The sequence below is a fragment of the Alexandromys fortis genome, unplaced genomic scaffold (genome assembly GCF_014885135.2).
Source record: "Alexandromys fortis isolate MF-2015 unplaced genomic scaffold, M_Fortis_MF-2015_v1.1 scaffold_3, whole genome shotgun sequence".
NCBI lineage: Eukaryota > Metazoa > Chordata > Mammalia > Rodentia > Cricetidae > Alexandromys > Alexandromys fortis.
In genome coordinates, this window is record NW_026067909.1 from 30,345,509 (window position 1) to 30,359,089 (window position 13,581).

The 13,581-nt window shown below is 46.2% G+C and overlaps 1 protein-coding gene across 1 annotated transcript in view; it reads right to left on the reverse strand.

Annotated features, from left to right (window-relative positions):
- Nucleotides 1–1,971: 1,971 nt before the first annotated feature.
- Nucleotides 1,972–13,581, reverse strand: part of Myo16 (myosin XVI) — a 297,006-nt gene continuing 285,396 nt past the window's right edge. The window contains exon 34 of the mRNA XM_050136512.1: nucleotides 1,972–3,291. Coding sequence (XP_049992469.1) covers nucleotides 3,064–3,291 — 228 coding nt within the window. The 3' untranslated portion in view covers nucleotides 1,972–3,063. The remainder of the gene's footprint in view (nucleotides 3,292–13,581) is intronic.

The following is a 13,581-nucleotide window of genomic DNA, read 5'->3' on the forward strand; positions in this document are numbered from 1 at the left end:
TCAAAAACTTACAGCTGAACATTGGTGGGTTAGGATTGCAGCTAAGATTGCAGGAGGAAGGAGAGCAGGGCCACTGTGGAACATCATGTCTAAAAACCTCAGGTGTGTGTGTGTGTTCGCACGTGTGTGTGGAGGCCAGAGGTCCGCCTTTTGTGCTGTTCCTTAGTGGTACCCACCGTTTTCTTTTCCCTCCCATCCTCCGCCCCCTTTCTTTCTTTGTGTTCTGCCTGCATTTATACCTACGTACCAGAAGAGGGCACAAGAACTCACTGTAGATGACTGAGCCACCATGTGGCTGCTGGGAATCAAACTCGGGACCTCTGGAAGAGCAGTCAGTGTTAACCTCTGAGCCATCTCTCCAGCCCCTTCTCTTTTCTTCTTATTCACGGTCTCTCACCTAGTAGGTTGGGCTATCTGACCAGCGAGACTCAGGAGACCCTCCATGTCTCCCCAGTACTTGGGTTATAAACATATACTAACCACACCAAACTTCCTTTACACAAGTCCCAGGCACTTGAACACAAGTCCCCGTGCTTGTGTGGCAAGCACATTGCCCACTGATCCATTTCCCCAGCCCCCACCCTCGGGGCTTGCCTGGCCATGAGAACTGACTTTGATACCCACCTGGAATCTGACAACCACTGAGTTCTGGCAGAACTCTAGCCATCATCCTAAGTTAGGAAATTTGTAATATATTATTTTTGTCCAAACAAAGTAATTAATATTTCTATGTGAAGGCCTTTCACCCATCTTGGATTTTAATTGGTTGTTACTTTTATTGAGTAGATTTATGTAATCATAATTTTACTAAATTAGATACCACTACTTCAGAATAGTAATGAGGTATGTTTTTCCACTCTGGAAAATATGTTTTAAGTCATCTTAACCCAATATAAACATTTTGATAGTAGTTTTTAGAGGTCCCTCATAAATAATTTTTTTTAAAAAAGAAATAGAGTAGGTAGTGTTTGAACACAGCATCATAATTCTTACCAATTATATTGTTAAACCTAAGGTTGCAGGCCTAATAATATATCATAATTCATACCTTATGGTCTGGTGGCAATTAAAACGCCATCTTTCTCTGCAACTGTGTGCAGCTGAATATTGCTCGTGTGAAATCATGGTCAGGGCTTCGCCCTCCTCGCAGAGCTGTGCTGGGGGACTTGCAGTGCATACAGAGAGCTGGACTTGATCTCCGTTGTTATGACTGGCAATCATGGATATTATGGTGCTGGTGCTGGTGACTCCGCCCATTTCCCTATTGTGTAAACTCCATAGTCTCAAGCACACACACAGCAGTGACCATGCAGGCCCTTCTCCACAGTCAAAAAGCAGACAGCCGAGTGCAGACGGCCTCACTCGCTGATGGAGGAGCAGGCAGTTAGTCTACAAGGGCTTGGCTTCTGGCCCCTGATGGTCAACAAGTGGCCTCTGGGGAGATTGACAAGGTCACGCTCTGGGAGACTCACAGCGCTGTAGTGGCTGAGCTCCTGGGGTTGTGCGGGTCTGAGCTGTACCCGGCGGAAGAGACGGTAGTGTGATTTGGACCACACATGGCCCGTGGACTCATCATTCATGTAAGGTCTCCCTGGGGTCCCCAGGTGAGCTAATTCTTAGATACAGTGAGTGGCAGCTCCTGAGCATCCTTTCAAGGGCCAGGCCACTGACCTAGAGCCCTCATCCCAACCATCCCCTCTATGGCGGGGCTCAGGGTGGTCTGTTTGGGGTTGCTTGTGGTGCTTTGTTTGCTATGGCTTTGGCTCACTCCTAGGTTTTTTTTTTTTTTTTAACACAATGCGCTCTATTTGTGCTAGCAGGTGTCTCTTGGGATTTGTAAATGACCACAGAGACCAGAACGCGAAGGAAAGTGGGATGGAGGTAACCCATTGCCCCTCCATAGCTGATCAGGAGTCAGGACCCCCCAGAAGACAGCACTGACCACAAATGACTAACACAAGCAAACACGGTTGCACCCTTTTATTGGCACAGTAGCTCAGCAACAGCTGAAATGGATAAAGCGGTCCGAGGGGCAGGAGCCAGTGGCAGGCGGCTGGGGGAGCCGCTGCTCTGAGCTCACCGACAGTGGGCAGAGAGACACGGAGAAGGAAGGCCATCACACGCACAACAGTGGGCTGGGCACACAGCAAGGGGTCATGCAGTGTTCCTAGGGAGGGCAGGACACTGCTCCGTCCCAGGAGGTTCAGCCTGCTTATCGGCACGACTGCAATTCTTGTGTCACCTGCTAGGAACTTGAAGCCATGTGTTCTGAACCATAAACATCCTGTCATCTATGCCAAGCTGAGGAGCTGGGGGTAAGGGAACGAAGCTTAACCAATGAACGCCAAAGCCACATGTACCCAGGGGAATTGCTGGGTGCCGAGACAAGCGGGGGAACGTAAAATATAAACTCTAGTTCTCCACCTGCTTTCCTGCAGGGGTCAGCTAAAGCCGAGGCAACACAGAGTCCCCGGGCCTTGAGGGGCTTTGGGGTTAAAAATAAGTATGTGGAATTAAAAGAAAAACCCCTAGAAATGATCTTTTAAAATCTGCATTTTGAAGAAAGGGAACACACCAGTTGTGTAAAGTTATAAAATACAGCAATAGACATGTAAAACAATCATTGGGTTTGTAATTCTAAGGACACACAAACACCTACAAGGAAAGGAGCCATACATCCTATGTGCTGCACCATAGAAAAGCCACTGATGGGATAGTGGCTGATGTGGAGTGTTCTAGAAACAGCTGCCTGGAGGACCTCTCCACACTGCTCGGCCCACCTACCTCATCTCCATGCCTGCTCACCTCTCTAGCTCTCTGGGAGCAGTGTGGCCCTAAAATTCAGTGTGCTACCAAGAAATGGAGAGGGGACCAATGAGCACGCACACGTACGCATACACGCACTCACACACACACACGCACACAGGAGGTCTTGGGTAGTTATTAGTGTCCTGTGCTTTTGTGGAGATGCCTGCAGAGGAGACCTCAGGCATCAGAAGGCAGCCTCCTGCCCTGTGCCTGCAGTCACTAGAAAGCTCAGTCATGTCCCCACAGTCTAAGTCATCAGATACTGCTGTCCCAGAGCTGGGAAGGCAGCCTGGTACAGGAGCCCCCCTCAGGCTTCTTTAGGAGTGTGGGCTTCTTGCAGGGTGGCGGTGGAGGTGCCCGGGGCTCTGGGTGCTGCAGGGCATCCTGCCAGCCTTCTCGGGCCTCGCAGAGCTTCCTCCTCCAGTCCAGCAGTTCCTGCAGAGCCACACTTTCATTCTCAGAGAGCCTCAGCTGGTGGATAACCTGTGGCAGAAGAGAAGAAGTGAGTTAGCTGCAGACGTGGTGGCTGAGCAGAGTGGGGGGCTACAACAGCAATGCCAGGGGGTGAAGGGCAAGGCTGGGGTGCAAAGAGTCAGTGGTCTTCAAAACTTCCAGCTACAAGACCACCAGAAACAGTACAAATCCAGGGAGTCAGAAATGACCTCCTGCAGATGGTGACAGTCATCAGGAGGTACAGAGTAGTTACCGTGTCCCGCACCTCCCAAAGCTACAAGAGAAAGCAGCATCAGCTTGCCCTGTATTCCCCGAGTTCATTAACACTCCTGTGCCAGCTCGTATTTTCTCTTTAATTCTTCCCTTAATTTGCTTCTAGAAATAAGACTTCTCAAGCCTTACCCCATGACAGGAGCCCCTCATCCACCTGCACACACAGTCGGCAGGCACACGGAACAATCCGGGTGACATGCCCCATCTCAATCATATACTTTAGGTTAAGGCCAGACCCCTCCTACTCAGAGCGGTTGCGAGGACTGGGCCAGACTGATGCCCAAACAGTTCCCAAACACGGGTGTAATAAGAGACGGGCACTAACAGGCGGCTCACTGGAGGAAGGCTCTGTGCCTGAGAACACACTTGCCACCTGTGGTGTCTAGCCACATTATCCATGCGAGAACAATGAAGCAGAGACATTCGTCTAGGTCCTGGGCACTCTCTCAGATGGTGAGCCTTTTAACATAGGCACAGCTCCAGCCTTTGCCAGATAGCACCTGATAAGCAGCGGTGTTAGCTGCTTCCCCTTGGTTTACAATGGTTCCAGAAAACTGACCCCTGGCTACCCCAACTTCAGCCTGGGCACATGGGGAGAGAGGTTGTCTTGCTAGGCGGCATCTCTTTTCTGCCAGCAGCTGGAAATCTATTAGGTCGATCATTATAGAAACCATGTTCTGGCTAGTCTACCATGAAAAGAAAAATCTTAAAAAAGAATGCGATACTCGAAGCCACAGAGGGAGTGCTGGGGAACAACTGGGAGAAACCAGGAGATGGTTCACCCATCTCTGGCTCCAGATGCCTTTCACCGCTTCCATCTTAGCACTTCTGGTTAAATGGAGAGCAGAATCCAGGACACACAGGGTGACTCTGACACAGAGAACATTGCCTAGAAAGACAGCTGTGCCAGGGGTCCTTGTCCAAGTCTAAACCCACACCCGAGGGGGCTGTTTACCCATGCAAGGCGATCAAGAAGGTCAGATCTGTACTCAGAGCCTCCTAAACACCGCCAAGAGGGAGCCATTAGCAGAAGGGATTTCCTAAATGCACGGACATCACATAGGAAATGGTTATCAAGGCGGCGTCAATACTACAGTGTCAACCTCTTTGGGCTTCTGGACTCTTCTGACCATTCTGTCCCCGCCACAGCCTCAACACATCCGAAGAAAAGGTCCCCAAAGCGGTATGGACCCTTAGTATTTTTGCAGCTCTCCAGAATGGCTTGCACAGGGCATAATTCTGCAGAAGATGTCCGTGGAAGGCAGGCGGCTCCCACCCATCTGGAATGAACCAAGAAAGCGGGGCTCTGGGGAAGGCATAGAATTTATTCAGCGAATGAATTAGCCCTGTGGAGGGCTAACAGAGGCAGGCGACTCTCTGTGAACCAGGCTCCTTCTATGAGTTCTAAAAAGTGGGTGCTCTGTAGATGAGGAAACTGAGGCACGGGGTGCTAGTTTGCCCAGCGCCACCGAGAAAAGGCGACTTCAGAGCTTGTGTTCCAAGCTATGACTCCGTTCAGCTCATCACTCAACAAAGCTGTCTAGACTCTCAGTTAAGGGGGAGTCAGGGTCTCTTCTTCTGGACTGGTCTCCTTTTGCTAAAGTGTGAGACACCAGTGTGACTCCTCACTGGCTTGTCTTATCCCTCAGCTCCCCTCCACTAGTGCGGAATTCTGTCGTGTCACTGTCCTATGCATTGTGAATGTGCAGTATTCTCATAGAAGTTCCTTGGCTCACACTCAGTGTTGAGGAAGGAGAGGAGCTTTTCCTTAGGAATGTGGCCACGAGCAAGTCTCCCCACCAGCCCAGTGGACGATCTCAAGCACACGCACTCACACGGGCAGCACTAACTGGCCCGAGTGAGGTAAGATAAACAAGCAAACGAATAAATAAATGAAAACCATGTAAGAGAAGGACAGAGTTAGAGGGCAATGTGACAGGGACTCTGGGTTCTCAGGGGAGGTGGGGAAGAGGACCGAGAGGAAGATATAACTAAGAGGCACTTATATATGTGTGACATTTTCAGACAATAGGAAATTAAATTTAAAAAAAAAAAAACTAAAAGAAAAATTCCAAGGAGCTACAATGAGAGCAGCCACTGACTTCCTAACAGAAATACAGGGAGCCCGAGAGCAAGGTAACACAGATAACATTATGGAAAGTCAACCCAACTGAGAGACAGTCTTCAAAATTCAGAGTGAGGTAAAGACGTCACACAAACAGAAATTGTCCTCGGATATTTTGCACCAACAGAAACATAAAGTAAGGCTTCTCTTTAATGCAGGAAGAAAGTGATCTCAGGTGGGAAGAAAGCAAAATTGAAGGCTCGGAAACACTGTAATTAGCAAACTTACAGGTAAACATCCATTAGGCACTTGGACTGTCTCCTAGACTGTAAGTCACACACGAATCACACAGGTTGGCCAACAGTAACTCCACAAGCCAGAGGGATTAAGGAAAGGTTTAAGCCTTTGCTCTGGAAATGTTGGGGAAGTGATAAAAGCGATAAAATACGTGCAGACGCAGAGTGACGCACACCTATCTCAACCTCTGGTCAAACCACTAAACCTTCCTAAGGCCACGACCCTTTGAACACAGGTCCTCATGTGTGGTGACCCCCAACCATAACATTGCCTCATTGTTATTTCATAACTATAATTTCGCTGCTGTTATAAATTGTGATGTAAATACCTGATATGCAGGCTATCTGATGTGGGACCCCTGGTGGGGCCGCGATTCACAGCTTCAGAACTACAGCAAAGGAGCAGAAACAGTGTTTAAGCCGGGAATTAAAACAAAAAAAAAAAAAAAAGAAAGAAAGTAACAAACGCCCAGTTTGTCTATGAAAAAGCCAAGTAAGGCAAGACTGCCACAGGGGCACATTCTTAACAGGGAGTCAAATTCAAAGCCCCAATGAAAGGACCCAGGTCTCCCTCAGCAGATGGCACCAGACTCCCCCATGGCTGTGCCCTCCTTCTCTCTGGTCCAGGCACAAACGCCCGTCTATATTCCCACTAAAGCAGGAGCTCTTTTCAGCATTTCCCATGGCAACCAAAAAAGTTGCCAGATGTTAAGCCCCATGAAGCCTTCCAAAGGAACAGCTTTGAAGTCGGCACCGCATGCGGAAGCACACAGGTGCTGGTCTCTGTGGTGACTCTGGGTGGTTGTCGGTACCAATGAGAATCATAGGAAGGGAACTTGATGGGAAAATGTCCCACATCTCCTGCTGGAGTCACAACGTCCTCCCCTGTGAGTTCCCGTGTGTGTGTGTGTGTGTGTGTGTGTGTGTGTGTGTGTGTGTGTGTGTTAGAGGTCAACCTCAGACACCATCTCAACTGTTTTTAAGGCAGAGTCAGTCTCTCATAGGTCTAGAACCTGCTGAGCACAGGGACTCACTTGTACCTGTCTTCCCGGGGCTGGGATGACAATAGCTCTCATTTGTACCAGTTTGTTTTAGTGTGGGTTCTGGTGTTGAACCTAGTCCCTTATGTTTGCTCAATAAGCACTTTACGGATGGAGCAATATCCCCTTTTTTGGTGTGTGTGGGGGAAGGTTCTCTTTTGAAAGCTTTGCTGCATTTACTAAAAATACTCAAATTCCCAAGTACATTGTAAAATGTGAAGCTTATGCACACAGACCATTAGCAAGCTCTTTCTTAATAAGGGTGGCGGCGGCTTGAATATGGAGGAACGTCCAGAGGAACATTATCTTTAATCAACAGGCAAAGGGCTTTCTGTGGCGGCTTTCCGTGGCTCCCCGATAAGTGAAATCTGACTGATGCTTTCAGTAATCAGCTGGCGCTCAGAATGAACCCTTCCTTTGGAGAATACCACAAAACATTCCTTAGATTTTATTTTAGAAATGAGTTAGAAATTGGGGGAAATGTATTAGGTTTAAAAGGAGAGCTGGCAGAACCGCCTAAAAGAGAGGCCAGAGTGCCAGCACTACTGGTCTTCATCAAGAAAACAAGCATTTTCATGGGCACGCCTAAACGGCAGTTAGGCGCTCTGCACCACCTTTGACACAGAGGGATTTCAAGTCTATGATCTTCAGAGGCTTGTCCCCAAAGGAAAACACTCTGGGGCTAATAACATTTAGTCTGCTTCATTTAGATCTATTAAATTTATTAGATTGTAAAACCCAAGTATCTCGGTCTCATAGGTGATAAAGGGCTTTGGAATCTCAGAATAACAAGTCAGTGCTGTTGTGTGCTCTGCTGCGGTTCAGGAGAGCACAGACAAGAAGTATTTTGAAAATCACCCGGTGTCACAGAAATACCTGTACAGTGTCTGTTCACTTTTGCAATCCTATGTTCTGCTGGGAACAATAAAACACACATCGATTCTTCTCCTGCCACTTGATATTTCTCAGATAAACTGAATGTTATCATTCAAAGGAAAAACTGATTTTGGTAACAAAATTATCTTGCTTCTGAAAGCGAATCATTTCATTTTAGAGAGAAAAAAATATCACAGGCGGTCAAGGGTGCTGCCACACCTGAGCTTGGGGTCAGCTGACTTCACTCCAGGTGTAATCCAGCCTTCCTCAGTTTCCCTTCTAGAAGGTAAACGCTAATCCCTAATCACAGAACAGTCATTAGCATTTACAGGCAGGAGGTCATCTTTAGAACAAGGCATTAAAGCATCCCCTCTTATTTAAACCTTTGGAGCCCCCGGACCAGTCCTGAGCTCTACAAACACAACCCATTCCCTGACTTAAGGAAATGCCCTGGATGCCTTAGCTTGATACCTGCAACATAGATAGAGCAGCTGAGCAAGAGATTTATTTACCACAACTCGGTTTTTAGCCATTTGCCTTGGTTAAAAGATTCTTTGGTAGAAGGTTTGCAGAGGATCTGGGTTTTTAGAGATGGTGCAGCTGAGCAACTGGACAAGAGAGATAACACAGAAGGGGTTTTCCTGGGGAGGGGGAGGGAGGCTCTGTACTTTGTGTATATGTAACACTGTGTGCATATGTAACTGTGTACATATATAAATCTGTGTACATATGTAACTGTGTACATATGTAACTCTGTGTACATATGTAACTGTGTACATATGTCACTCTGTGTACATATGTAACTCTGTGTACATATGTGGCCTTAATGATCCTGGACTTTAGTCTTTACAGGCATCATGATGCCATGATGGATCTGGGTTGGTACTGAGCAGCAGCCTGGCCTCAAGAATCAATTGCACTCTACAGAGCCAAGCCTGGGCTGGATGCTGCATCTCGCCCTAGAGCTAGGTCACAAAATAGCTCCTAATCATTTAACCAGTCAGAACTGGGTGAGGGATGGACAGTGACATGCATGGGTAGCTTGTGAAGATGGGGCATGAGCACAGAGTGGCTGTAGACTCTTGACATTGCCCCTGGACTTGAAAAAGTTCCCTAGGATTGCTGAGAGATTCCTGATAGGACAAATAACATCCAATGACAGGGCTTCTCCAGGAAATGGCCCTAGGGAGTGGACTAGACCCTCCTCCTCTGCACAGAAGAGAATCTCTCCAAATATGGAGCCTGGCTGGAGTCACAGTGAGAATATGATTTAGGTGTAGTTGTTTATAACAGTTTCAAATGCTATTTTTAAAACCTTTAATCCCAGCCCTCAGGAGAGAGAGGCAGAGGCAGGTGGATCTCTGTGAGTTCTAGGCCAGCCTGGTCTACAGAGTGAGTTCCAAAACATGCAAGGCTACACAGAGAAACCCTGTCTTGAAAAATGAAAACAAAAACAAACAAACAAAACAAGGAAGGCTGTGCAGTCAGAGACTGAAAGGGTGAGGGCCATTTTCCTGTTTCAATTTTAGGCATCAGATAAAAATGCTATAAGCATATTTTTATGAGCAACTTATGCATCTCTTTTAAAAATATATCATTTTTAATGTGTTTGAGTGTTTTGTCTACATGTCTATCTGTGTAGTACCTGCATGCCTGGTGCCTGCCTTGGTCAGAGTGCCATGGAACTGGAGTTACAGGTGGTTGCGAGCTATCAAGTGAAAACTGGGAACTGAACCTAGGCTCTATGCAAGAGCAGTGAGGATTCTTACAAGTTGAGCTGAGCTTTCTCTCCAGCCCCTTTGAACACCTCTTACACACAATGTTTCTGTTAGTTGTTGGATGTTCAGGGGGCCTCGTGTTAAAATGTTTGTATGTTTCTAAAGCAATGTAATATGTTTTGCATCATTTGAACACATCCTTGTGTGATTTTTGTCATCTTTCTACTTTATTTAAAGGAAAATCAGTACACATCATCTATATCCTAAGCAGAGTTCCTGAAATGAGGATGTAAAGCCATGTGCGCTCAGAGATCTGTCTCTGCAAGTCCCTGATGCACAATGCAGATACAGAGATAGCCAAGGTGCAAAGCCACCAACCAGCTTCTGAGGCTGCTTTTCCTCAAGCAAAAAAAAATCCCTTTTTCACAAGGTCTGTACCAGGAAGATCCCTTGACAGAACCAATGATCCTTAGAAAAGGATGGCGCAGCCTGGAGCACACAGCCAGGGATCAAAGCCATGGTTTCGCTAAGATCCCTGGGAACTGGAGTTAGAGAATGTGAGGGAGGGGCCCCGTGGGTGCTGGGAACTGAAATCAGGTCCTCAGCAAGAGAACCCCATATACTCAGCCACTGGGCCACTTCTCCAGCCCACCTTCTCTCTCATAAGTGACACGGTGACACCGGCAGTCAGAAAAGAAGTGACTCTGAGGCCAGGGTGAAATACGCGGGGGTGGGGGGTGGGGCCTGCGGGCTGCACGAGGCCCAGCGAGGCCCAGCGCTCCGGCTCCAGTTTGCTAATCTTCAACCGTGTCCTCCTGTGCTCTTAACTGAGCTCTGGAGGGGTGAACTAGGCTCGATTGCCCAGATCTCCCAGACTGCTGATGGATGGATGTGCACTCCTTAGGACAAAGCTAATTCTGAATGGGCAACTGGCTCCCAAGATTTTACCTCATGTCTTTCATTTTCAGGGTAAAAATAATCCTTGTGAATAATTCAGATGTGAAGCCATATTGCTGTTCATTTACCTCAGAATTGATTTTTCTATTGACTATTTACCCAAAGGTGAAGAGGCATGTGCTTATATTTATGAAAATTGAAAGAAGGCAATGCCCTGGGTGTCTGAACAGTGAATATTAGTGTTGACTATCAGATGCAAATCTTATTTCTACTTGCTGTTAACAAGACACTGGAAGAAAGAAAACCAGAAAATAAAATTTGAAAAATAGATTATAAAATCAAGGTATGCTTAAGTGAATCTTAAAGATGTAGCCCAAGACAGGTGAAACTGTTGGGGAATATTATTTTCAGGTGTGTGACTTTTGTTTACAATGCATGTGAAGCCATGTTACTGTGCCTGTTTAAAATGCTTGATGGTCCTAATAAAGAGATGAACGGCCAACAGCGCGGCAGGAGAAAGGGTAGGCAGGGCTGCAGGCAGAGAAGATTAATAGGAGAACTCTGAGAGGAAGGGAACAAGGAGAAGAGGACATGAGGGGCCAGCCACCCAGTCAGTCACAGAGTAAGAAGGAAAGAAAGGTATACCAAAAAAAAACCCAGAGGCAAAGGGTAGTGGGGATAATTTAAGAAAAGCTGGCAAGAAATAAGCCAAGCTAAGGCCAGGAATTCATAATTAAGAATAAGCTTCCATGTGTGATTTCTTTGGGAGCGGGATGGTGGATTCCCCCAAGAAATCAAAAGAGTAAAATATCCGAGAACATTTTGGTGTTCTATTGTGGGGCTTGAACATCTATCTAGCACCTGAGAAAGCTGAGAGAGAGTGAAAGAGAGAGAGAGAGAGAGAGAGAGAGAGAGAGAGAGAGAGAGAGAGAGAGNGAGAGAGAGAGAGAGAGAGAGAGAGAGAGAGAGAGAGAGAGAGAGAGAGAGAGAAGGGGAGAGGGAGTGGAGAGGGAGAGGTGACTCCTTTAAGAGTTTGGGCCGGCTGGCAAGCCCCTGAGCTGCCAGTACATTAAGTAGCAAGAAAAACCGAAGTAAAACTGCCAAAGCACAAGCATCTGCATTCTAGAGCTCCAGGAAGGTTGAATGCAGTCCCTGGTCACATGCTTCCTGGCTGCAAGCTTTGGGCTTGGTTTTCATTGCCCTGACCTGAGTGGGCAGAGTCAGCTGCTAGAGCACCCAGAGGATCCAGGTGTAGCTTAATAGTCTCAAGTTTGCTTGTGCATCAAAAAGGCTAAAAGATAGCAGTAAAAAGAGGTCCAGGGCAGAAAAACCTCTAAACAGGCTCCAGTGATGTTTAACAGTGTGAGTAGGCTTTCAGAAAGAAAGAAAATGCCAGGAGGTGTTGCCGCACACCTTTAATCCTAGCACTCAGGAGCCAGAGGCAGGTGGATCTCTGTGAGTTCAAAATCAACTTGGGATATAGAATGAGTTCCAGGACTGGTTCCATAGATACTGAGAAACCCTGTCTCAAAAAACCGAAAGAGAAAGAAAGAGTATAGGCAGTAATAGAAAGATATAAGATTAAAAATAATAAATTAAAATCTTTAAAGAGGCAGTAAAAGCAACATAAAAGAAAAAAGCCACACAAAGATGGAAAATACGCAGGGAGTCTGGATCCTGTATGCTGTTGTGTTGACTTTGAATCTTTTGATTGCTGAGAAGCAAAGGACAGCTGCTAAGAGACCTGGAATTGAAAGGGACCTGTGGAAATAAACCAGCCAGGATATTTTAAAAATGTCTTAAATTTAAGAAAGTGAAAAAATGTATTTGTCAAACGGAAACCAAAAGTGCTCTGGAGAAAAGGTTTTGCTTTTGTTTCCACAGGAAACAAGAGGCTGTGGATTTGTTCCAGGTTGATCTGGATCTGGTTTGGTCAGGGGAGACCTCCGAAAACTTGACAGGTGATATCTATCATCAAAGGTTATAACTGGTTTTCCCAGGATTTGGTCATTATCTCAAAACATTTCTCTCTGGGACCCTAAAAATACCTCACCCACATTCAGCAGGAAGTACTCTAGAGAATACAATGTCCACATTCCCAAGAGAAAAGGGGGTGTGGTTGGTCTTTGGTTATTTTGGGGTCATGAATGTTTGTTATAATTGAGAGGATATAGGAACATAGGATAAAAAGACAATGATTAATCTCAGATATTTTACATTGGCATGGGTTTTGGTTTCGTATATGAGTGTAAATTCAAAGTTAATTTTGTTATGCTGTATATAAGTTTTTATTCTTGTTTAAGGGACTTTTGTATATTGATACAAATTTAAGGCAATTGTTACAACACAGTGTATGTATATAACTTTCTACTCTGGTTTAAAGGATTTTTGTATATTGATACTAATTCAAGGTTACTTTTGTTACAGCATATTCTAAATATGTTTCTGCTCTTGTTTAAGGTATTGTACCTATGCAATTTATTTAAAAATGTAAGATAAAATTCTGGTTTTTGGAAGCAATTGCTATGAACTATATAGGATAATCAATAAACACAGGTCAGTAGTTAGTCATCTATAATAATCAAATTTGTAGATAATATAGGTATGTTTTCCAGATCATGTGGAGATATATTTTAGATGGATAGATGGTCTTCAAACCCTTCAAAGACCTACAGAATATGGCATTTAAAATGTTTTGTTAAAGTTTTTCATAACAGGCAGACGCAGGTGCCAGCAGACGGAGCGAGCAGATGCAGGCACGCAACGCAGGCCGCAGGCTGCGGCTGGGACCAGCAGGGACTGGCGCGGTGGCAGAGGACAAAGGCGGCAGGGACCAGCGCGCAACACCGAGAGCCTCACTACAATTAAATCAAAGAGGTAGGCCTTTGGATGGCGAGGGCCCTGGCAAACGGGGAGCCGGGTCCTGTTCCCGAAAACCCTTCTGAGGAGTGAGAGGGTTCTTGGCCCCCCGGCAGGAGCCAGGAAACAGAGCGAGGGCAATTAGTAAGAGAAGCCTCTGGCCAGCAGAGAAACCCGATCCGATTTTAAAAGACCAATTAGATAGCATTGAAAGGAGGAGATGGGCAGGCGCCAAGGCAGAACTTCACCCAATAATCTGAAAAACAACATGAAAACACCAGATCCCAAAGATCTTA